This window comes from Culex quinquefasciatus, chromosome 2 (assembly GCF_015732765.1).
Source record: "Culex quinquefasciatus strain JHB chromosome 2, VPISU_Cqui_1.0_pri_paternal, whole genome shotgun sequence".
NCBI lineage: Eukaryota > Metazoa > Arthropoda > Insecta > Diptera > Culicidae > Culex > Culex quinquefasciatus.
In genome coordinates this window covers 65,764,087-65,789,798 of record NC_051862.1, presented here as the reverse complement: position 1 = coordinate 65,789,798, position 25,712 = coordinate 65,764,087, and the positions used below count along the sequence as shown (strand labels likewise).

General features: G+C 41.4%; 1 protein-coding gene across 2 annotated transcripts in view; it reads left to right on the top strand.

Moving 5' to 3' along the window:
• LOC6043526 (dynein beta chain, ciliary) overlaps positions 1-25,712 on the top strand; it is a 43,827-nt gene that overhangs the window by 12,361 nt on the left and 5,754 nt on the right. For both annotated transcript variants that reach the window (XM_038257869.1, XM_038257868.1), the window contains 22 exons: positions 3,320-3,450; positions 3,510-3,965; positions 4,058-4,210; positions 9,125-9,298; positions 9,370-9,407; positions 10,761-11,276; positions 11,329-11,594; positions 11,649-12,100; positions 12,406-12,766; positions 12,832-14,041; positions 14,100-14,372; positions 14,979-15,008; positions 15,146-15,484; positions 19,441-20,639; positions 20,705-20,953; positions 21,011-21,212; positions 21,266-21,978; positions 22,273-23,015; positions 23,177-23,610; positions 23,679-24,040; positions 24,099-24,255; positions 24,308-25,657. In XM_038257869.1, the coding sequence (XP_038113797.1) occupies positions 3,320-3,450; positions 3,510-3,965; positions 4,058-4,210; positions 9,125-9,298; positions 9,370-9,407; positions 10,761-11,276; positions 11,329-11,594; positions 11,649-12,100; positions 12,406-12,766; positions 12,832-14,041; positions 14,100-14,372; positions 14,979-15,008; positions 15,146-15,484; positions 19,441-20,639; positions 20,705-20,953; positions 21,011-21,212; positions 21,266-21,978; positions 22,273-23,015; positions 23,177-23,610; positions 23,679-24,040; positions 24,099-24,255; positions 24,308-25,657 (9,808 nt within the window). The remainder of the gene's footprint in view (positions 1-3,319; positions 3,451-3,509; positions 3,966-4,057; positions 4,211-9,124; positions 9,299-9,369; positions 9,408-10,760; positions 11,277-11,328; positions 11,595-11,648; positions 12,101-12,405; positions 12,767-12,831; positions 14,042-14,099; positions 14,373-14,978; positions 15,009-15,145; positions 15,485-19,440; positions 20,640-20,704; positions 20,954-21,010; positions 21,213-21,265; positions 21,979-22,272; positions 23,016-23,176; positions 23,611-23,678; positions 24,041-24,098; positions 24,256-24,307; positions 25,658-25,712) is intronic.

The window sequence follows — 25,712 nt, the reverse complement described above, 5'->3', positions numbered from 1 at the left end:
AGTTCATTTTTGTACTGAATTCTTGAGATTTGTTCAACGATAATTTGCAACGATATCAAAATAGTTTACCTTAAATCAACATCAACATCAACAATCAATGATTATTTCAAAATTTGTTGCAACTTCTTTTGATATTTTCTGTTCGTTTCAATTATTTTAAATGCAACGCTTTGATTTTCTTGTACTCAGTTATAAACAAAATGCGCATGTTGAATTCCAAGTAAGAGATTGTTATTATCGTTGATTATTTGTTACAAAAGTTAAACTGTCAGTGACTCTTTTTCGATTTCCAAAAACAGTAATTACTATTTTTAATCTTTTTATGAACCTCGTATTTTTTTCCTAAAAAATAATTTAACTTAAAACTTCCAAGACATATGCTATCGGGGTAAAAGATGACTGTGTGTGTACAATTTTCAGAAATAACTGGATGAAATTTGGTCAAATTTGAATTGAGAGGGCACATAAATATAGACAAAAGGAAGCATTCAAGAATCAATTAGATATGTCTGACTACATAACCAATATTTTTTTGTTATTTTTAAATTATGATACTACATACTTGGGTAAGAGGTTATCATTTAGTGATTATAACACAATTAGAGCTTTTTAAACACAATAAAAAGCTTCAAAAACATAATGGCATCTGATAAATCAATTAAAAATATAAGATATTTTTAAATTAAGCTGTTCTATAGGAAATACTGAACAATGAAAATAAACATATTTTTGTTGAATTTAAGATAACTCCGGCTCCGACTCCGACTCCGGGTTATCAGAAATCTTCGGCTCCGACTCCGACTCCGACTCCAGCTCTTAAAATTTAGCCGACTCCGGCTCCGACTCCGACTCCAGCTGTTCGAGTTTTGACGACTCCGACTCCGACTCCGACTCCAGGTCCCCAAAAAGACCCGACTCCACCGACTCCGGCTCCGACTCCGACTCCGACTCCACAGCCCTGTCGTGTACAGCCATCGTGTGCTTTAAAAGTATTTTTTCGGAAAAGGGATTTTTCTCCATCTTCTTCATGATGTTGTTAACCTGATTTTTGCAACAATTTAGAAAAAAAAAAGGTTTGATAAAGGTGCAAATTTATGTCAAAATTCACAATTATTCTTATAAATTATACAAAAATATATCATTACGCGGTCCGAATCATTTATTATTTATTAAAGTCATTTTTCTCTTTCCATTGATTTAAGAAGTGTAACAAATATTTTCCCTAATAGAAATAATGTAACCGAATCTGCTTTTGAGTAATTTAGCTTTTCATTCAAACAGAAGTCTTTTTCTTTGCTCAAAATGCTTTCCCCATCATCCGTTTCTCGGTCTCTTATCCAAGTAGTACAGTCCGTTCATGTTAGACCCAAAAGCCGCCATAACCTCTTTCGGCAGCGTGCCACTTTTCAAATCTTTGTGCAGGCAACAGTGAGTCTTTCCTCTCACTACGTCATCATCAAAGTGCCAGGAGTAATTTTCACAATTATTCAGGTTGTTGTTGTTTTTGTTTTGAACACAAAATGTGTCAGCTGGGGAACTGTACGGGTCATTGCACACGAAAAATATCATTTCCTCTTCGAAATTCCTTCCAGCTAACCCAGGAACAACGCCTTTATTTCTGTTTATGACGACTTTCCAAAACCATTGAGGAACTTCTATTTTGGCTCCAGCCTGATCCAAATAAATTTTGTTTTTCTGGACTGGGTTGTACAAAACTCCGTCATAAATATCAAACGTTTTTGTTTTGTCAATTGCGAACTCGGAAACCATTTCCTCTAACTTGTACCAGTTACCACGAGAGTTGATGGTCTAAAATGGAAGACATTTGTGAATATCAAACATAATTTAAATATCCAAAAGGTAGCCTACACTCCACTCTGGGGCACAGTTACCGTACAAATACGTGGCCAGTTTCCACGTGTAAACGGGAGCATCACGGTCTGGGAAAAGATGCCCCCTTTGGAGGTATTTGTCCTTGGTCAACCTAATTCTGGCATTTTTTCGCTGGTTTTCCTGCGTGTACAGAGCGTGGTAGTTGATCTTGCAACTAAACGAAGTAAACTCCTTCTCTACTCGAGGCACTTTCCCGTATTTGTTGAAAGAACCACCCAAGAGCTGATGACTCGTGTAGATCACCGAACAGTCCTTATCGTTGTAGCAAACATCATAATACGGGATGAAATCGGATTTGACCGTAAACCCGATTTTGTATAGATAACCCGTTTGCACGCAAGATTGTTTGGTTTTAATGTAGTTAACAATCGGTGGTTTTTTTTTTTACAAACAAAGTCTTGAGCCTTGATTTTGCTGCTGCATTGAATCGTCTGTATAGCTATTAATTAAAATTGAAATTTTTTAAATGCATTCAACGTTCATATTTACCATTGCCGCAACCGATGTAGATCAGTTCCTTGTCCTTCCAATTAAAAACCCCTTTAGTGGGTGCTTTCAATTTCAAAGCTTTTGGTTCCAAAATAATTCCATACTTTGAATCTTTTAAGTCCGTTACCGCAATCTCACACGTATACTTGGCAATGAAAACCGAAGTGGCATTTATCGCATAATAATTGAGCCAAAAAAACGATTATAAGAGCAAACTTCGAAAGAACACCAATCAACTCCATGACTTTACCTGTTCTGAATTTGCGCTCAGACACTGCAGGTTATATACTGTACTGGAAAGTACGCTAAATCAATTTGCATAAGACAAATAATTGATCAAGATTCAGTTTGGTAATGGTTTGGAGACACTAACGAGATCATCTCCATTAGAGATGCAGTTCATTATTCAGTTTCTTTCATACTTTTTGCTTAATCAGAAAAAGATATTTTCGATTTGCATTTGGATTGACCGGAACAAATGTTTACAAAAATTGCATAGTAAAGGCAGAATTTTTCTGCCAAAACGATTTTATCCGTAATCTTCATTAGCATTGATTGTTACCGTTATAAATATTGGATCCAAGATTTTTGAAACCTAATACTACCCTATTTTTATGAGAATCGATGATAAATCTTGGTAATTCATTTAATTTTTTTCGAATTTGAAAGGAATTACACTTTTTCCGTCTTTAAATTTAAATCATAGAACTGTTTAAACATTTGTTTAGTTTTAAAAGATCGAATCGAATGGCAAAACCACATGTTCAAAGCATTAGCTAAACACGTCCTTTTTTCAAAACCACAGAGAATTGCCTGGCAAAGTATTAAAGTAGAGTAGCTATAAGAGTAAGACAGTGCGGAACGCTTTGAACTGTTAAAGAAATGGTGTCATTATCTGTGGTGAAATGAATCCTTTCTCTTCTGGTCGCGTTTGCAGAGAGGAGCACAAAGCAGTTATGAAGGAGTTCTTTGATAATCACTCGTCACTGGTTTTGATCATCATTCTTACCCCCTCGGCACAATTAATTCCCATCGTGAGCTTTCCCATTGCGGCGCTCAAGAACAAAGGTAATTATCGCAGAAGGGGGATTTCCTAGAGCACTACTCATTGTCGATTGTCGTTGCAGGAGTTTATTTCGTCAAGAAGAACACCATCGAGGTACCCCGCGAGGGTTGCAAGGATTGCCTCGTGGTCGGAGATTTGGCCACCCGTACGATCGACCAGCTGTCCTGTCTCGTCGACGAGATCTTCGTCCCGCTGCTGTCCAATCCGGACAACCACGAGGGATGGCCGGAAATGGTCGCGCAAGACGTCCAAAAGCAGGTTCACAGCCTCAAGAGTACCGTCTATCAAGTCCAGGGTCAAGTTAGTGGACAGACCGTTCTACCAATGCCCGTCGGAGTTGATAAATGTGTGCAAACCGCCAAAGAGCTGGTTGTCAACGCGGAATGCTCGATCAATCTCTACCTCAAGAGTGCGATCGAGGGCGTTGTTATCAAGTGGGCCACCCAGGTGAACGACGTTATGCTCGAGACCAGTTCGAACGCCTTCAACGGGGGCCAAAATCCGGTACCGTCCGTCGGTGGGTATTCGCCGGCCTCTCTCTCTCCTCTCTCTGCTACTAAGTCCCCAAAAAAACTTCAAACCCAAATTGATTCATTTTTCCACCTTCAGAAATCAACTTTTGGAACAACCGTCTCAAAAATCTCACCTATATCTACGAACAGCTGCGCCACGAGCGTATCCGCAGCATGGCACTAATTCTTGAATTCACCGACAGTGCTTACTACCCTTGTTTTAAGACACTCTTCAAGAACGTAGTTACAGGTGAGTTTCGGAAAGGCTCTTGCGTTGTACGGAAGTTGCAGGACTGCGCCGGAACGGGGTGTAAGAAATAAGTGCAATTAGTACTTATGAATATTTTTATAATTTTAACTTGATTTTACAGAGGAAGATAAAAAGTTTGTCGGATAAGCAAGTGCAATGTTTCAAATCAGGAGACTAAAAGCTTTAATTTACATGCCAAAATAGTAAAATTATGTACAGTCATCCCACAAATTCAGAACAGCTAAGAATTGCACCAGTGTTCAAAAATCATAGACACATCATGGCCCGTGTGCTATATTGTGATACGTCCTGTCTTTTTACAGCAGACGTGTCACAGGATAGCATACTAGCTACGGTATAATAAATTGACACAATGAGAATTTGTAAACAATCGGCCAATCAGATTGTTTGCTTGAATTCATGGATCAGTCAAATAATCACTTTCTATAGTAAAAGAAAATATCCTTATGATTTAATTTAACAAAATAACACAGAATTGTTCCAAGTTTGTACGCGTTCCGAATTTGTGGGAGACTTTTTTTCAAACATCATATGCCTCACTTCACAAGTTACGTTTTATCTGTTGATTTCTTTTCAAAATGTTCATAAGTTTAAAAACAAATTTGGTGAAATATTTATACAAAAAGCATACATTTAACACCAAAAAAAATAGAATCTAAACAAAATTAAAAAATTAAATGTTTGAATACGAGCAATTCCAGCCCAAATCAGGAATTTTTCTGGTACTTTTGTACCCGACCCTCTCCGATTTCAATGAAACTTTTTAGACATGTTATCCTAGGCCTATATAAGCCGTTTTTGTGTATATGGAGCCAGTTGCACTCGATAATGACATTTGAGAAGGGCGTAAGTTATTTAAATAGTTTTGTATTTTGTAATTTAAATATTGCTGTATCTCGAAGCCGTTGCATCGTATCAAAAAGTGGTCAAAGACAAACTTGTAGGAAATTGGACGGGCTTTCCGAAAAAAATACACTGAAAGAAAAATACACGCCATTTCTATGAGATTTCTTGATTTTTAAGTTTAAAAGTGAAATTTTATGGTGATGTCACGATTTTTTTCGTTCAAAATTTTTGAGGAAATAACCTTAGATGTATCAAAAAGACTCACGAAAAATGCAGGATGGTATGTCTCTCCTAAAAAAAAAACAAAAATCATTTACTAAACCTGTTTTTTTGAAAAGTGGTCTAAACGTCAAAATTTTCAAAAACCGATAGTGGGAATCGATTTCCCAGACAATTTTACATAAAAGTCTCCATATTGACCACTGTCCTATGTCCAATCCTTGGGAAGATACAGCGATTTTAAAAATAAAAATGTTGAAAAAATTGGTTTTTTGGTGGTTTTTGGCAATTTTTATATGACAGACTTGTTTTTTTCAGTTTCGAAAATATTTTTACCGGAAAGCTCGTCCAATTTCCCATAAGTTTGCCTTTGACAGCTTTTCAGTTTGACTCGTTCTAATATTTACGTAAGCTTATTTACTATCCAGGATTCTACCACACTGAAAAAAATATACTATTTTTAGTTAAAAGCAATGTAATTATGCTTATATCTGTAAGCCCATACATCCAATTCAAATGCTGTCCAAGGCAAACTTATGGGAAATTGGACGAGCTTTCCGGTAAAAATATTTTCGAGACTGAAAAAACAAGTCTGTCTTATAGAAATTGCCAAAAACCACAAAAAAAACCATTTTTTCAGCCTTTTTTATTTTTTAAATCGCTGTATCTTCCCAAGGATTGGACATAGGACAATGGTCAATATGAATACTTTAATGTAAAATTGTCTGGGGAATCGATTCCCACTATCGGTTTTTGAAAATTTAGACGTTTAGACCACTTTTCAAAAAAACAGGTTTAGTAAATGATTTTTGTTTTTTTTTTAGGAGAGACATACCATCCTGCTTTTTTCGTGGGTCTTTTTGTAACATCTAAGGCTGTTTCCTCAAAAATTTTGAACGAAAAAAAATCGTGACATCACCATAAAATTTCACTTTTAAACTTAAAAATCATGAAATCTCATAGAAATGGCGTGTATTTTTCTTTCAGTGTATTTTTTTCGGTAAGCCCGTCCAATTTCCTACAAGTTTGTCTTTGATCACTTTTTGATACGATGCAACGGCTTCGAGATACAGCAAAATTTAAATTACGAAATACAAATATATTTAAAACACTTACGCCCTTCTCAAATGTCATTATCGAGTGCAGCTGGATCCATATACACAAAAATGGCCTATATAGGCCTAGGATAACATGTCTAAAAAGTTTCATTGAAATCGGAGAGGGTCGGGTACAAAAGTACCAGAAAAATTCCTGATTTGAGCTGGAAATGCTCATACTGAAAACAAACATAATTTTTTATGAAAAAAAAAGTTTATTTTAAATACAAAGTGTGCAATAATTTTACATTTAATAATTTCATCATTTAGTTTACAAATTTCAATTAAACTTTAATTAGGTTTTGTGTAATTTTATTTAAAAACAAATTTTGACTAAAACTAAGATAAATGTTGGCAAGTTTAAAAAAAAAATGAAAATCTGCGGGAGACAAATATTTTTTCATGCAAAAATATTTTATATTTAATGAAAACACATATTTTTTAATTTATAGACATCATACCGTCTTTTCAGACTGAATTTACTAACTAAACGGGTAAAACATAGAACACCCAGAGGAGCCCGTATTTTCGAAATATACGTAGTTTTGTAAAAATCTTTAGTGTTTTCATAAAATTGTATTACTACTAACGATTTATTGAAAATTTCAAACTATTTAATTCAATAACTGAAATTTTGAATTTAAGATTGATTAAATATTACAATAACTGAAATTTTAAGTATTTTTTCGAAAATACATAGTTTTGTAAAAATGTTGAGTATTATTTCCTAATCATAATGATTAGTAAAATTTATGAGAACTTGCGAAATCGAGGCATGATTATTTATCAGATTTCCTCGATCATTTTGAACAACAGAGCAATTCTCTACGAAATCAGTATTTTTTGTTTGATTTAAATTTTTGTATTTTTTTATCAGGTTGCAACTTTTTTGCTGCCTTCGGTATGCCCAAAGAAGCCATTTTGCATCATTACTTTGTCCATACAATTTTCCATACAAATTTGGCAGCTGTCCATACAAAACTGGTTCATGAAAATTCAAAAATCTGTACCTTTGGAAGGAATTTTTTGATCGATTTGGTGTCTTCGGCAAAGTTTTAGGTATGGATAAGGACTACACTGAAAAAATATGATACACGGTAAAAAAATGTTTGATGATTTTTAATTTCACTTTTTGTCATTAAAACTTGATTTGCAAAAAAAAAAACACTATATTTAATTATTATTTATTTTCTGATATGTTTTAGAGCCAAGTTTTCATAAATTTCCAGAATGAGCAAAACATCTTTGACCGAGTTATGATTTTTTGAATCAATACTGATTTTTTCAAAAAAAAAGAAATATTGGTCGCAAAAATTTTTCAACTTAATTTTTCGATGTAAAACCAAATTTGCAATCAAAAAGTACTTTATTGAAATTTTGATAATGTGCACCGTTTTTGATTTATAGCCATTTTCAGGTACCTTTTTTGAAAATAGTCGCAGTTTTTTTTTTTTTTTATTTGTGCCCATTAGGGTGACAAGAAAAAATTAAAACTTTGGGAAATCTGAAGAGATACCCCCAGGATCGATTCTTTAGGCAATAATAAGTTACTGTGCCAATTTTGAGTCAAATCGGTTAAGGCTAAGGGGTCGCTTTTTATCGTTGAAGTTTATATGGGGAAAATCGCTAAAATGTATGGGGAAAAACATCGCTTCAAGATTTTGGCAGCAGGTGGCGCAGGTCTCGCCCAAAATTTTCCAAGAGTGAGATTCTTGAAGGAAATTTAATTTCTTGCTACTTTGTCGAAGGGTGCAAGAAGATCCGAGTTGATCCTGATGAATTATTAGCAATGCGATGAAAAGAAATTGGCTTATATACTTGAAAGAATATAAGGGGTATATAAGAAGTACATAATTTTTACTAGAAAAATCATCAAAAATCAGGATCAACTCGGATCGTTTTGCACCCTTCGACAAAGTTGTAGGAAATTAAATTTCCTACAAGAATCTCACTCTTGGAAAATTTTGGGCGAGACCTGCGCCACCTGGCAGAAAAATATTAAAAACGATGTTTTTCTGCATACATTTTTGCGATTTTCCCCATATAAACTTCAACGGTAAAAAGCGACTTCATAACCTTTACCGATTTGGCTCAAAATTTGCACAGATACTTATTTTTTTAAGGAATCGAATCAGATGGTATCCCTGATGTAATTTTTTTTATTGTCGCCCTAGTGCCCATGTTTGCTTACCCTTGAAAAAAATATTTTTAAAAAACTGAGAAAATTCTCTATATTTTGCTTTTTTGAACTTTGTTGATACGACCCTAAGTTGCTGAGATATTGCCGTGCAAAGATTTAAAAACAGGAAAATCGATGTTTTCTTAGTCTCACCCAAACAACCCACCATTTTCCAATATCTATATCTCAGCAACTAATGGTTCGATTTTCAATGTTAAAATATGAAACATTCGTAAAATTTTCCGATCCTTTCGAAAAAAATATTTTCATTTTTTTTAATGATTCGCCCTTTTGAAATGCTAGTCTTGATTAAAAAAAATGATGAAAAAAAACTATGTAACGATTTAAATTAAACTTACGGCTGTAATGTCAATTTAGTCAGCATATTTTCTATCGATTTCAAAGGTAAGTCCAAAACGAACCTCCACTCAGGCAAACCATCTTCTATCGATAGGAAAATTTCAACGCCGGTCGAAAACCTTCTTCGTGAGTCTGTAACCTAACTTTGTCCCCCAAACTCTTCCTCCCCTCCCCCATCTTTCTCTCTTCCAGCACTGGCCGAAGCACGGGACATCACACTGTACCTGAACCCGCTGACGCGCCACTTCCAGCAGCTGGAGGACACCGAATTTTCCGAGAGCAAAGTTTTGCTCAAACCGTTAATGCACGTCGTTTGTCTCATCTGGTCCAACTCCATGTACTACTGTCACTCTGCTAAATTAATTGGTAAGAGTTTGGAGGGAGGTTGATTTTGAGAGGGGGTGATATTAAGTAAGTTATATTTTGTTTCGTTGCAGTATTGCTAAGGCAAATTTGTAACTTGATTATACAACAGGTAGGATATCGTGTTCATGCTAGAGTGGTGTTAGGTTTTTTTACGGTTTTAGTAATATTGATTCTACCTTCCGTTGCAGCTCAAATAGTTCAAACCTCGGGTTAGTTTTCAAAAGGTCGTAAGCGCCAGTTGTTCAAAATTGAGTTTTTGGCACGGTTGCACTCTTCTAACGCACTACTAATGATCTACTCGAGCAGAATTTCCAAAAAAATAAATTTAAACAAAAATATCGCCCGCATATAAAAGGTCGAATGTGCTTTTCATACGGAGAAGTCACATACGTCCTTGGTGATGCAAGGTCGTAAGTACTGATAATTTCGAAAATGTACTTACGCTCATAGAAAAAGGACGTAAGGTCAGTTTTAATTGCTTTATGATTATGCGCACATGAGTTTTAACGAAAAATGATGAAAATTTGGCATCCCGTTAAAAACATTGCGCTGATTATATAACTTAAAGGATGCGCGAAGAATATTTTCCAATTTGCCAGCCAGCAAAACCCAGTTTCAGTCATTTATTCCGGAAGAGACGGCTAGCTTCCCCCAAAATCATCATTTTGTGTGGCAGCCTAAACCAACACAAAATCAAGTTGCATAATCTGTTCAGGAACAAGCGATAATGACCGCATCCATCTTATCACGCATAAACGCCCTCTCAAAACTGCAGGAACCCCGAGTTCTTCAAGGTCCTATAGACCACTGAAGAAAAGATAAACAAATCAGTGGTAATTCGTCATTTTGTTCGTGCTCTCAGCTAGCGTATGAGCCAACGCGAGAGAGGGAGAATAAAATCTGTCAGTTGGACCTTTCTCCCCTGCGATGTTTTCTCCCAATCTCCTTCAAAAACACAAAACATCGACTGCCCTCTTTGCGGGGGGTGTTGAAACGATGTTCAAAATAATAATGTTTGATTTAAATGTGGTTTAGTCATAAAATAAATAAATTTTGCCAATGGTCGTATTGTCATTCTTACTCAAAAAATGTCCCAAGTACAGGGACGTATGAGACAATTTGCTCATGTAAAAGGTCGAATCAACCTGGTGTGGTAAAACAAGGCTTAAACACACATTAATTGTTAAAAAAAATAATTCACTTGATATGACAACCATAGCTTATAGTCAAAGCAATGATTTTGACTAAAAATATGCCCTTGAAACCCACTTACATATAAATAAGAATTAAAATAATGGTCGAAAACTTGTTCATCGGTTTTCTCCACTTGAGGGGTTTGGATCTTACGACGTTTTGAAAACTAACCCGAGAAACGTATAATTTCTTTTTGGTCTGGTCATGCAATCTGCTTTGTAGTAATCGAATTTAGTTATAAGTTACCTAACTAAATTTTTCATCGCAGGCGAAACGCTTCCTGGACCCGTCCTCGATCTTCCACAGCGACATCGATGAGGCCATGCAGCGCATTTCGCTGTCGATTCAAATTCTCAAGTACTTCCGTACCGTGTACGACGAGTACAAGGATAACATCGCTCCGTTTTTTAAAGACCGCCCTGTGGTCAACTGGACTTTCCACCCGAACGCGGTCTTTGAACGATTCAATGCGTTTCTCGAACGACTGTTCACCATCCAGTGGTTCTTTAATACGGTGATCGAGTTTTTAAAGCTTGAGAAGGTTGAAATCGGAGGCCTCAAGGGGCGCGCCCTGAGCGCCCGGATCACGGGCGTCTCGGTGGAGTTCAACCAGTGCTTCTCGGTGTTTGCGTCCAAGACGTACGACGTGCTGGATCCGGACGATCCCACGTTCAAGGAGGACTTTGTCAAGTTCCAGGATCGCATCCTGGAGCTGGACCTGAAGCTGGCGGCGATCCTGTGCCAGGCCTTTGACGACTGTCACAACCTGGAGAGCGTCTTCAAGGTGAGGGGGGAGCTGAAGATCGGACTTACTTTACAATTGTTCTAAATTGCAGTTGATCAGCATCGTTGGAACGGTGCTGGATCGGCCCAAGATCCGTGAAGAGTTCACCGGAAAGTATCGCCAAATTTTGTACATGATCGACGAGGAGCTGAGTACCTGCGAGGACATTTACGAAATGCAGATGGAGCACTACCGCAAGGATGGCCACATCTTTGTCGACCGCAGTGCTCCCCCGGTGACGGCATGTATTCGTTGGGTACTGCAGCTGACGAACCGTATTACGACGCCCATCAAGCAGTTCCAAACTCTGCAGCATCCGTAAGGCCTCTAATCCTGAATAAAAGAACCCCAGCTCATACGATCCCATTTCAGGGTGGTCCAATCCGAGGAGGGTAGCTCGCTGGTAGTTCGCTACAACGAGCTGATCCGGAAGCTCAAAGAGTTTGAAAAGTCCATCTTCGACAAGTGGGCCGTCACGGTTGAGTCCACGATCGAGGAAAATCTGGACAAACCGTTGATCGTGCGGAAGCGCAACAGCTCCGAGCTGGTGCTGAACTTCAGCCCCGATCTTTTCTCGATCCTTCGGGAAGTTCATTATCTACGGCTGATGGAAATTGCGGAAATTCCGGAGCGCGGTCTGGAATTCTCCGAAAAAAGCAACATCTTTCGGTCGTACACTCTGAACTTGGAGAAAACGATCGAGTGGTACAACAAGATCCGGCGCAACTGCACCGCAGTTGAGCTGGAACTCATCAAGGGCGAGATCAAGATGATCGACGAGCTGCTGGAGCGCGCAACGGACGAGCTGACGTGGAACTCGGAAGGTAGCCTTTTTCTGCGACTGCGACTTAAGATTTTTGGAAATTCGACTCCAGCTTTCCAAAAAGACCCGACTACACATACTCTACAAACAAATTTGTTGAAAATTAGCTGACTATGACTTCGGTTTATAAGAATACTCCGACTCCAACTCCACAGCCCCCACGGAGAAAAAATTGTTTCCAAAATCGTGAACAAGCGTTTATGAAATAGGAAACACTTTGTTTATGGTTCCTAATTTCATAAACGCTTGTTCACGACTTGGGGAACTCATTGTAAAGAAAGGATTCAACAAACTCTGCCGTTTCAGACGTCACCGAGTACATGATGAAGATTCGCCAGCCCGTCGATCAGCTCCAGCAGCGCATGAACAGCATCCAGAACAACCTGAAGGAGATTCGGGCGCTGATGTCGCTGTGGGCCAAGGCGCCCCTGTTCGAGCGGAAGGACTCGAAAAAGGACACCGTGCTCTGTTTGGAGGAGCGCAACGATCGCAAGAGCAAACGGTACGCCGAACTCGAGTCGGCGGCCACCAAGGTGCACCAGCTGTTGGAGGCCAACATGCATCTGTTCGAGATGCAGGACACGCAGGACGACCCGAACTGGGTCAAGTACGTCGTGTTTGTCGACAACATCATCCACGAGAGCTTACTGTTTATGATTGGAATTAGGTGAAGATGCGGGTTTTGGAGGGGGTTTGCTTGGGGATGTATTTTAATACCAATTTCAATTTCAGCATGGGATACCTTGTCGAGAACATGGATCCCGGCAATAATCTGGCACCGTTGTTTGAGTCTAGGCTAGAGCTTCTAGAGCCAGAGTTGATGTTTGTTCCATCGCTTAATCCCACGGATCCGAATGGGTTCAACTTTTTGCTGGCCGCACTGGTAGATGATATTACGCACATGTCCTCGTTGATTCCGCGGCTGCTGAAAAGTGCCGGCAAGACTTACGAGCAGAAAATTATGAACATATCTGACATACAGGAGATGAAGATAGAAGTGCTGCAGGGCGTGGATAAGGTTATCCAGGAAGCAGCACAATTTTGCGGAGACTTTGAACGCTACAGCTATTTGTGGCTCGAGGATCGTGAATACAGTATGGAGATATTTTTGGAGTACGGTCGACAGCTGGAGATGGACGAGCTAGAGCTGATTGCGAACAAGGATCCGGAAGCACCGCAGCCTTGTCCGCCCACCATAGAAGCGTTCCGTGAGCAAATTGACCACTACGAAGCGCTATACCTGGAGATCGAGAAGATAGAACCCTTCCAGATTTTTAACGCTTGGTTTCAGGTTGATGTTAGACCATTCAGGCAATCTCTACTGAACATTGTCAGAAAATGGGGTAACATGTTCAAGGACCATTTAGTTACAAATGTGACGTACAGCCTGACGGATCTGGGCAACTTTATCCGCAAGGCCGACGAAGGACTACTGCAGGTGGTGAAGGAAGGTGACTACGATGGACTGGTCAACATCATGGCCTACTTGTTCCACGTGAAGGAGCGCACCGCCACCACCGACGAAATGTTCGAACCCATGAAGGAGACCATCGAGCTCCTCAAGTACTACGACATGGACATCCCCGAGGAGGTCAATGTGTATCTGCAGGAACTACCTGAACAGTGGGCCAATACCAAGAAGATTGCACTCACTGTTAAGCAGCAGGTTGCACCGCTGCAGGCGAACGAAGTCGTTGGCATCCGCAACAAGATAGCCGCATTCGATCTGCACATTGCTCTGTTCCGGGACATTTTCCGCACGTACGATTTCTTCAAGTACGAAAACGCCGAACCCTACATCCTACTGAACCGTATCAACGGAGACATCGAGCGACTCGAACGGGATATGTCCATCATCCAGGAGTCCGGCAGTCTCTTCGAAGTGCCGGTTCCCGAGTTCAAACTGCTCCGTCAATGTCGCAAAGAGATGAAAATGCTCAAGGTAAGCCGCATTCTCCCCTTCAAACAGTCTTCCCACACAAAACCCTCCCCCTTTCCAGCAACTCTGGGACTACGTGTTCATCGTACGCACCAGCATCGAGGACTGGAAGACGACCCCGTGGCGCAAGGTGGACGTCGAAAACATGGACATTGAGTGCAAAAAGTTCGCCAAGGACATCCGCCTGCTGGACAAGGAGATGCGCTCCTGGGACACCTACATGACGCTGGAGGCGACCGTCAAGAACATGCTGACGTCGCTGCGAGCCGTCGGCGAGCTGCAGAATCCGGCCATCCGCGAGCGCCACTGGAACCAGCTGATGTCGTCGACGAAGGTTTTTATATTGGAAACTATTCGTTTTTAATCATTCAATATTTTTCCGCAAATCGCGACACTCGAGGGCGATTCCCGCGACGAATCCCCTCAACTGTTTACGAGCTGCGAACGACGTGCACGAGTTTTTGAAAGTATTCCGCACATTGCAGATGTACGATATAGACGCTTACTCGCAACAGCACCGCCACGTGGTTAAACCTAACAAGTAAACAACCGGAAGTCTTTTCCAAATCACACGCAAATCAAACGGTTCTTACTCACGCGAACACATCAGAGTAACAAAAACAATTACTTATTTGATTACCCCCTCCTCCTCGGTTGTTATACCGTAAATGCACATCTAGTCCCGTCTTGGCTTATCCTGTTTACATGCCACGCTGTTGTCCAACCGTCTCGTGCACTTAATGTGTGGAATATTTTCATTTCCTTGTTTTGTTATATTGTTTCAACTATATTTCTTCAAACTGCTTTGTATATAACGTTCAATGTTTTGTTTTCTTCTTCTCTTTAATCTTCCAAAACCAAACTCTCACTTGATTGTTCAAACCATTGTAAATACACGTGTCCATGGCTAAACCTGTACATATTGTTATCTACCTTCCAGAGTTTAGCTAATCTGCCACCCGAGATTACCGTAAGTTGGTTCTGTGCTGTGTAACTAAGCTTTCTCGTTCTCGAGGGTGTTTTAAACGAGGATATGTTTGAATTTTGAGAGAATCGCATCAATCCTAGCAAGACCCCCGCCCCCCTAATCGATTCTCCCGATTTTAGGTCCAATTCATAATGGATAAAAACACCACCCTGTCGGACCTGCTCGCGCTGAACCTGCACGAGTGCGAGGAGGAGGTCAAGAACATCGTGGACAAAGCCGTCAAGGAGATGTCGATGGAGAAGATCCTGCGCGACCTGAACACGACCTGGTCGATCATGGAGTTCGAGCACGAGATTCACGCCCGCACCGGCTGCTCGCTGCTCAAGGCGTCCGAGGAGCTTATCGAAACGCTGGAGGAGAACCAGGTCGTGCTGCAGAACTTGATGACGTCCAAGTTTGTGGCGCACTTTCTGGAGGAAGTTTCTTCTTGGCAGAAGCAGCTAACGACCGCCGATAATGTAAGATGATACTGTGGTGGATAATGAAGTTGATGTCAGTAAACGCTTCAGTTTCGTCAAGGTATGATACATTTGGACAGCCTGAACAAGCTACAATCAACAAAATTAAATTTTAGTGAATTTATCGTTGGGACGATAACGCTAATCTATGGTTATTGTTATCGTTATTTCGGTAATTCTACCGGCGATAATCTTATCGCCGGTAATGGAGGATAACTCAATTTTAAAATCTTTCTAAAATCGATTATTTCAGCCATATCATGTGAAATTTTAAAGGCTTTCACTAAGAATACATTTCTCTTGAAAATGTAGTAAGTATCAAAGTAAAAATATGTACTCAAAATCGTTCATAAAATACCGTATTTTTTTTAAAGTACTAAAATTTTCAAAATTTGCAAAATGGGTTTCAAACGAAGCGAAATTTCGTATGCTTTTTCACTTTATTAGAGTTTTTTTAGTTCCAAAATTTCCACAAAATACCGTATTTTTTCGAAAATACTCAGAATTTCAAAATATGGGTATCAAACGAAGCATTTTTTTTTTCACTTTATTAGAGTTTTTTGGAAAATACTAAAATTTTCACATATTACCGTATTTATTCGAAAATACTCAAATTTTTAAAATTTACAATGTGGGTATCAAACGAAGCGAAATTTTGTATGCTTTTTCTCTTAATTAGAGTTTTTCTTTGGAAAATTCAAAATTTTCATCTTTTCGAAAATACCAAAATTTTCAAAATATGCAATATGGGTATCAAACGAAACAAAATTTTGCATGATTCATACATACATTCAAATTGTAAATGCTTCATATAAAATTTTGCGTCGTTTGATACCCAATGCAAATTAAAAAATTTGAATATTTTCGAAAATACGGCATTTTGTGAAAAAATTAGTATTGTACAAAAAAAACTTTAATAAAGTGAAAAAGCAAACTAAATTTTGCTTCGTTGATACCCATGTTAAATATTTTGAAAATTTGAGTAATTTCGAAAAAATACAGTAATTTGTGAAACTGTTAGTATTTTCAAAAAAAAACTCTAATAAGGTTAAAAGCTTGCAAAATGTTGCTTCGTTTGATACCCATATTGCATATTTTGAAAATTTTGGTCTTTTTTTTGCCTTTCTTACTAAAGAAAGGTATAGGTTTTACTTTAAGGCTGGACGTCATTTCCAGCTTCGTAAATATGTCGATTCAGCATGAATTTTAATCCGAAAAATCGCTAAAAAATCAAACTGCATCGATTTTCGCCGCTTCGTCGCCAAGTTGTCAAGTTGAGCTTCGAATACTGGCGCGAGAATGCTGGCGCATATATTTTGTGGCTCGATTTATACTCGTTTTGTAGTAGCTTGTCTACCGATGTTTCCTACAATATGTGAGATATCGTAGCTTTTCTTTTTCTTTTGCCCTGTCCGTTTTTGCATAACTGTCCAACGTTAATGCAAAAACTTTTGTGACATAGGACATTCATCCGACTACAATCAATTTGTTTCCTGTGTGCTCCTAAAATCGCCTAGAAGTAGACTTCATTTTTTCGTGATTTCGAAAATTTTCTTAACAGGGTTCATTGGATTCCAATAGGAGCTTTCCAAGCTTTTCATCGTTTATATCGTTTTCAAAGTTTTCAATGCTGGCGACGCCAATGGCTTTCTACCTAAGGTGGTGCGGTTGTAAAAATAGCTATCTCTGACTCTGTCACTTTCGGTTTACTTGTACCTCGGTTTTTCTTTGCACCTAATATGTTCGATACGATGGTACGATGAACCAAACTACCAACACACGTACCGAAGCTAGAAAACCAAAACCGTGGTGTGCGTTGTCACTGGCGCATGGGAAGCTGGCTATGCTCGCGTTTGTCATAAACGCTTGTTTGATTAAGAATATGTACGATTAAAAATATTCTTTTTGGGAAAATTGCGTTTTTTATTTCTTTTGGAAAACATATAATTTATAATACTTTGCTTTCATCATAAGACTTTCTTTTGTGCTGACGTTATAAATAAAAAGAGTCGATGTTATGAATTGAAAGAAGTTCTACCATTGTTATATTCTTTAGTAAGAAAGGCTCTATCTCACCCTAGGTGGGATTAAATCGGGTTTTTTCAATAAAATGCCCAGGGAACATGCAAAAGATTTTTCAGAAAGTTTTTATGTATGAGAGAGTTGTTTCTAAAATGATTATCTATCATTTGAGGACAGAGCACATTGATTTCCTCGACTTCGTGTTTTTTGGGACACGCTAGTACCCATATTACAAATTTTGAAAATTTTAGTACTTTCGAAAAATACGTCATTTTTCAAAAAATATATTCTTAGTGAAAGCATTGAAAATTTAATATGATACGATTGAATTAATCGATTTTAGAAAGATTTTAAAAATGAGTTATCTTCCATTATCGGCGATAAGATCATCGCCGGTAGAATTATCGAAATAACGATAACGATAACGACAGATTATCGTTATCATCCCGACGATAACGATAGAACTATCGTTATCTAGCCTCGATAATTTTATCGTTAAAAACCATGATTTATACATAAAAAAAATCACTCAAATTCAATTTTGTTGATCGAAGCATTTTCAGGGAGCCCAAATCTGTCATACCTTGACGAATCTGAAGCGTTTACCCCGAGCATGGGTTGCAAGGGAAATGCGTAATAATACCTTTCTCTGGTATCAATACCAAAATTTGGTATTCCTGGACCCTTTAAAATTTGTCTTAAGGATTATGCAAGAGCAAAATGTGGTATCATACCAATTTAAGGTATTGTTGTGATATTGCAAAATTTCAGAATTTGTCAATGGTCGAACACCACATTTTGGTATTCTTTTGGTATTACAGTATTTTATCAAATTCCGCTGAAACTATGGGAAAATGTTGACCAATTTTGACAAAATAATTAATTTTGCGCTAAAATGATGTCTCAAAGCGAATGCTTTCATTGAAAACCGGAAATTTCAAACTTGATTTAAAACATTTTTGATATACCCCATGAAGAAATGACTTGAAATTGTGGAAATTTTTCAAAGTCAGGATGCCACATTTTGGTATTATTGTGGTATTGAAAGGTTTCAGCAAATTCCTCTGAAACTATGGATTTTTTTATAAATTTTGACGAGATAATTAATTTTTAATTGACTTGAAACCCAAAAATGTTAAAGCTGATTTTCATATTTTTTTGATAAACCCACTAAGATTTTTTTTAAAACGTTGAAATTTCTCTAAGTCGGGATAACCAAATACCTTGAAAAACGAGTTAATCAACAGATTATTGAATTTTGGTGGATTTCAATCCTTATTTTTCAATCTTGTTATTTTTCAGAATCAATGACAAATGAATTCGATGTGGTGAAGAATATCACTAAGAACAACATGGAATCATCAGGTGAGTAGATTTGGCTGTTGCATATGGATCATTTCCGTTTTTTCACTTACTGCAACTGCTGCACTAAAAATGTATTACTTATGCAAATACCAGCGACCAAAATGTGCTCTTGGTTGCCCAGTAATAGATGGTAAAATACCATGAAATCAAACCAAAATCATGTATGTGGAAGACCACTGGAATATCAAAATCTGATTTTCCATGGGCGCGGGAATACCTAAAAATAAAACCATGGTACCAAGTTTTGGTATTCAAGCAATGTTCAAAAATCCAGAAGACCTCAACTTGGTATTGAAATGGTTTTATTTTGAGGTATTATTTTACCCTTGGAATAACATGGTTTGGTATTGTTGTGCCCTTCCACATACAAGACTTTGGTATGATTTCATGGTATTTTTCCATCTATTACTGGGCAACCAAGGGCACATTTTGGTCCCTGTTATTTGCCCAAGTAATACCAAAATTTGGTATTCCCGTGTTATTTACCCCTGCTCGGGACTGACATCGACTTCAAAAATGTCGAGTGATGGTAAGTGAATAGATCGTTACAACGCTTTGCTTCGTTCCAGGTGATAACCGTTTGGTTCGAGGTGCAGCGCACCTGGACCCACCTGGAGTCCATCTTCATGAGCTCAGAGGACATCCGTAAACAGTTACCCATCGATTCGGCCCGCTTCGATCAGATCGACACTGACTTCAAGGTGATGATGGAAGAAATGTCCAAAACATCGAACGTTATTCACGCGACCAACCGCGATGGTCTCGTCGAGAAACTCGATGGTCTCCAGGGCCAGCTGACTCTTTGCGAGAAAGCTTTGGCCGAGTATCTGGAGACGAAACGACTGTACTTCCCTCGCTTTTACTTTGTCTCATCCGCCGATCTGCTGGACATCCTCAGCAACGGTAACAGGCCCGAAGTGGTCTGCAAGCATCTGACCAAACTGTTCGATTCGATCGCCAAGTTGAAGTTCCAATCAGAAGACGATGGAAAGGTGAAGCAATCGCTCGGAATGATCGCGAAAGATACCGAGTACGTCAAGTTCTTCGAGATTTGTGGATGCACCGGAGCCGTCGAGGTTTGGCTCAACCAGGTGCAGAACTCGATGCGAAGTTCACTGCGAAGTTACATCGCCGACGCCGTCGTAGCGTACGAGGAAAAACAGCGCGAACACTGGCTGTTCGACTATCCAGCGCAGGTATCCCTGTGCGGAACTCAAATCTGGTGGTCCACTGAGGTGAACATCGCCTTCAGTCGGCTAGAGGAAGGCTACGACAACGCCATCAAAGATTACTACAAGAAGCAAATTTCCCAACTCAGCACGCTTATAACGCTGCTGCTAGGCGAACTGACGAGAGGCGACCGTCAAAAGATCATGACCATTTGTACCATTGACGTACACTCACGTGACGTCGTCAGTAAGCTGATTCAATCGAAGGTCGAGACTGCCTCCGCTTTCCAGTGGCAGTCCCAGTTGCGCCACCGTTGGGACGACGTCGAGAAGGACTGCTTCGCCAACATCTGCGATGCTCAGTTCGTCTATAGTCACGAATATCTGGGAAACACACCCCGTCTGGTGATCACTCCACTGACCGATCGATGCTACATTACGCTAACGCAGTCCCTGCATCTGGTCATGGGTGGAGGTCCCGCTGGACCGGCCGGTACGGGCAAAACGGAAACCACCAAAGATTTGGGCCGTGCCCTCGGCATCATGGTGTACGTGTTCAACTGCAGCGAGCAGATGGACTACAAATCTTGCGGAAATATGTAATATCGTTTATCTTATATGTCGTATATAATATCGGAAATATGTAATAAATGTCTAATTGTAGATACAAAGGACTGGCCCAGACCGGTGCCTGGGGTTGCTTCGACGAGTTCAACCGCATCTCCGTCGAGGTGCTGTCCGTCGTTGCGGTACAGGTCAAATCCGTGCAGGATGCCATACGCGACAAAAAGGACACTTTTGACTTTATGGGCGAGATAATTGCGTGCGTCCCAACGGTGGGCATCTTCATCACCATGAACCCCGGCTACGCTGGCCGTACCGAGTTGCCGGAAAATCTTAAGGCACTTTTCAGGTATGTCGTTTAGGGACGCCCCTTACCCACGTAACTACTCTGGATTGCTCATTTCAGACCGTGCGCTATGGTGGTTCCCGATTTTGAACTCATTTGCGAAATCATGTTGGTAGCGGAAGGTTTCCAGGACGCCCGAGTACTGGCCCGCAAGTTCATCACTCTGTACACGCTGTGCAAGGAGTTGCTCTCGAAGCAGGATCACTACGATTGGGGTCTGCGTGCCATCAAATCGGTGCTGGTCGTCGCCGGTTCGCTGAAGGTAAGCTCACCAAGTCGCGGACAAACCGCTCAAATTACTAACTTTACTTGTAGCGTGGCGATCCCGGACGCCCGGAAGAGGAAGTGCTGATGAGAGCGCTGCGTGATTTCAACATTCCCAAAATTGTGACAGATGACATGCCCGTGTTTATGGGCTTGATCGGCGATCTATTCCCGGCGCTCGACGTCCCCCGAAAGCGCGACATGGAGTTTGAAAAGACGGTCAAGCAAGCCACGCTGGATCTTGCGCTGCAACCAGAGGACAACTTTATCCTGAAGGTCGTACAGCTGGAGGAACTGCTCGAGGTGCGACACTCGGTGTTCATCGTTGGTAACGCCGGCACGGGCAAGACCCAAGTTTGGAAAACGCTGTACAAAACCTACCAGAACATCAAGAAGAAACCGGTCTTCAACGATCTCAACCCGAAAGCGGTTACCAACGACGAGCTGTTTGGAATCATCAATCCGGCGACCCGCGAGTGGAAAGACGGTTTGTTCTCCGTGATCATGCGTGAGCAGGCCAATCTACCGGGGGACAACCCAAAATGGATTATCCTCGATGGTGACATTGACCCCATGTGGATTGAGAGTTTGAACACCGTAATGGATGACAATAAGGTGCTGACGCTGGCGTCGAACGAGCGCATCGCGCTCACACCTTTGATGCGATTGATTTTTGAGATTTCCAACCTGCGCACAGCTACGCCGGCCACGGTATCACGCGCCGGTATTTTGTACATCAATCCGCAGGATTTGGGCTGGAATCCGTAAGCTTAGAAAAACACTTTAGCAGGCATTCCGTTGAGTTCGCTGCACCCAAATCGAAAAGAATACTGAATTATCATGCATCTGTTACCACTAAGCGATCGTGACGCAGTGGTAAACAGATCGGACATCAATCACAGAACTACGGCCCGATTCTCTACAATGAGTTTGAGCATCGTCTTTTGTGGTTCGATGAAAGAGGTAGTACCAATCTTGTCAGAGTATTTGGATTCTTTCGTTTGGGTGTGGTCCTCTCTTTCCATTGGCAGTGTTGATAACTCGATTCCCATTCGCAGATACGTTACCAGCTGGATCGAAACGCGTACGATTCCGGCGGAAAAGTCCAACCTCGTAATCCTGTTCGACAAGTACATTCCGGCCTGTCTGGACAACATCCGGACGCGCTTCAAGAAGATCACCCCGGTCGCCGAGATGGCACACATCCAAATGCTGTGTCACTTATTGGAGTGTCTACTGATCCCAATCAATACTCCCGCTGATTGTCCGAAGGAGTGGCATGACCTATATTTTGTGTTCTCGTGCGTTTGGGCGTTCGGTTCAGCTATGTTCCAAGACGCGGCCATTGACTACCGCGTGGAGTTCAGTAAGTGGTGGGTAAACGAGTTCAAGACCGTTAAGTTTCCCCCCACCGGGACGGTGTTCGATTACTTCATCGACACCGAAACCAAGCACTGGACGCCGTGGACGGAGATTCTGCCCAAGTTCGAGATGGACTGTGACCAACCGCTGCAAGCGGTACTGGTGCACACCTCGGAGTCCATCCGTTTGCGCTTCTTCCTCGACCTGCTGATGGAGCGTGGCAACCCGGTGATGCTCGTCGGCATCGCCGGTTGCGGAAAAACGGTCGTGGTCAACGAAAAACTAGGCAGTCTGAACGAAAACTTTGCCATTGCAAACATCCCCTTTAATTTCTATACAACTTCTGAGATGCTTCAAAAAGTTATGGAGAAACCATTAGAAAAGAAAGCGGGTCGTAACTATGGTCCTCCTGGCAGCAAAACCCTTATTTACTTCATAGGTAGTATCCCATTGCAGGCTGATTGGTCCGATCGCCCGAAGACCACTAGACGGAACGGATCAGTCTGATCCATTCTACCCTTTTGGCTTCGCGGCTTGACGACCTTCAACCCAATGGTACTTAACCTCAAACGTGTAATCTTTCCTCTACCCCCCTCCAAGATGATATGAACATGCCGGAGGTCGACGCTTACGGTACCGTTCAACCCCACACCCTGATTCGACAGCACATGGATTACACCCACTGGTACGATCGGAACAAACTGACCCTAAAAGATATTCACAACTGCCAATACGTCAGTTGCATGAACCCAACCTCGGGCAGTTTTACGATCAATCCCCGACTGCAGCGACACTTTTGCGTGTTCGCGGTCAGTTTCCCAGGCTCGGAGGCCGTTACCACCATCTATCATTCGATCCTTCTTCAGCACTTTGCGAACGCTGAACAGAAGTTCAACATAGCTGTAACTAAAATATCACAAAATATTGTCGCAGCAAGTTTGGCTCTGCACTCTAAAGTGGCACAGGTGTTTCTCCCGACGGCCATCAAGTTTCACTACGTCTTCAATCTGCGCGACCTGACCAACGTGTTCCAGGTATCGTTCGAACGCACACTCGAGCGCATCAATACAGGCCGTAACTACTTCTACCTCAATCTTCGCAGGGACTGCTGTTCAGCACCAACGATTGTCTGACGACTTCGAGTGACTTTATAAGGCTGTGGTTGCACGAAACGCAGCGGGTGTACGGCGACAAGCTGCTCGACGACAAGGATATTGACAGCTTCACCAAGATGCAGAACGACCTGGTCAAGAAGTCGTTCGAGGAAATCGACGAGTCGATCGTGTTTGACAAACCGAACATTTACTGCCACTTTGCGGGCGGTATCGGAGAGCCCAAGTACATGCCCATTTCGGACTGGGGTGTGCTGACCAAGCTGCTGCAGGAGGCTATGATGTCCTACAACGATCTGATCGCGGCGATGAATCTGGTTCTGTTCGAGGATGCTATGATGCACGTGTGCAGGTTTGTGGTAGCGAGTATTTGTTTTACACTGCATATTGTAATGGGCGCTTCTTTCAAGAATCAACCGAATTCTGGAATCGCCTCGTGGAAGTGCCCTGCTCGTTGGTGTCGGAGGCAGTGGCAAGCAGTCTTTGAGCCGACTGGCGGCCTTCATCTCCAGCTTGGAAGTGGCACAGATTCAACTCAAGAAAGGCTACAGTGTGGCGGATCTGAAGGTATAACCGTTACTTTTGAGTTACGAGTTCTTAAACTAACATTTTCTCGTAGAATGAGCTCTCCGGATTGTACCTGAAGGCAGGTATGAAGAACGTCGGCATCATGTTCCTGATGACCGACGCCCAGGTGTCCAACGAGAGCTTCCTGGTGATCATCAACGATCTGCTGTCGTCGGGCGAGATTGCGGATCTCTTCCCGGACGACGAGGTGGAGAACATCATCTCCGGGGTGCGCAACGAGGTGAAAGGAGCCGGTTTGGTCGACACCCGCGAGAACTGCTGGAAGTTCTTCATCGACCGAGTGCGACGCCAGCTCAAAGTCGTGCTGTGTTTCTCCCCCGTTGGAGTGACACTCCGCGTTCGATCGCGCAAGTTCCCTGCGATAATTACCTGCACGCAGATCAATTGGTTCCACGAGTGGCCGCAGGAAGCTTTGATGTCCGTGTCGTTGCGTTTTCTACAAGAGTTAACAATCCTACCGAACGATTGCAGAGACTCGATTGCACGGTTCATGGCTTATGTACACACCTCGGTCAACTCCATGTCAAAAATATACTTGCAAAACGAGCGTCGCTACAACTACACAACGCCCAAGTCCTACTTGGAGCAGATAAGTCTGTACGACAAGCTGTTGAAGGACAAGCACGGAGACTTGAGACAGAAAGTGGAACGTCTTGAAAATGGTTTAGAGAAGCTACGTACCACAGCGGATCAAGTCGCTAGCCTGAAACAGAAACTGGCCGTGCAAGAGATCGAACTAAAGGAGAAGAACGATGCTGCTGATGCACTCATCGAGATGGTCGGAATAGAGACGGAAAAGGTCCAAACTGAGAAAGCCATTGCCGACGAAGAGGAGCAAAAAGTGGCCGTCATCGCCCAGGAGGTTGCCAAGAAGCAACGCGACTGCGAGGAAGATCTTGTGAAGGCAGAACCTGCACTGCTTGCGGCCCAGGAAGCTTTGAACACCCTCAACAAGGCCAACCTAACCGAGTTGAAGTCGTTCGGTTCGCCTCCTGGTGCCGTGACCAACGTGACGGCTGCCGTTATGGTTCTACTCGCTCCGAACGGGAAAATTCCCAAAGATCGCAGCTGGAAAGCGGCCAAAATCACCATGGCCAAAGTTGACGGCTTTCTGGACATGCTCGTCAACTACGACAAGGAACACATCCACCCGGAGATCATAAAGGCCATTCAACCGTACCTGAAGGACACCGAGTTCGATCCCGAGTTTGTGCGCACCAAATCGGGAGCCGCTGCCGGTCTTTGCGCCTGGGTTATCAACATTATCAAGTTCTACGACGTATACTGTGACGTCGAACCGAAAAGACGGGCCCTGGCTGCGGCAAACGCCGAGCTGTGTGCGTCACAGGACAAACTTGCCATGATCAAGCGGAAAGTTGCCGTAAGTATCTAGCTTGTGTCCCCTTACAAAATCTAACCGGTATACCATTGTCTAG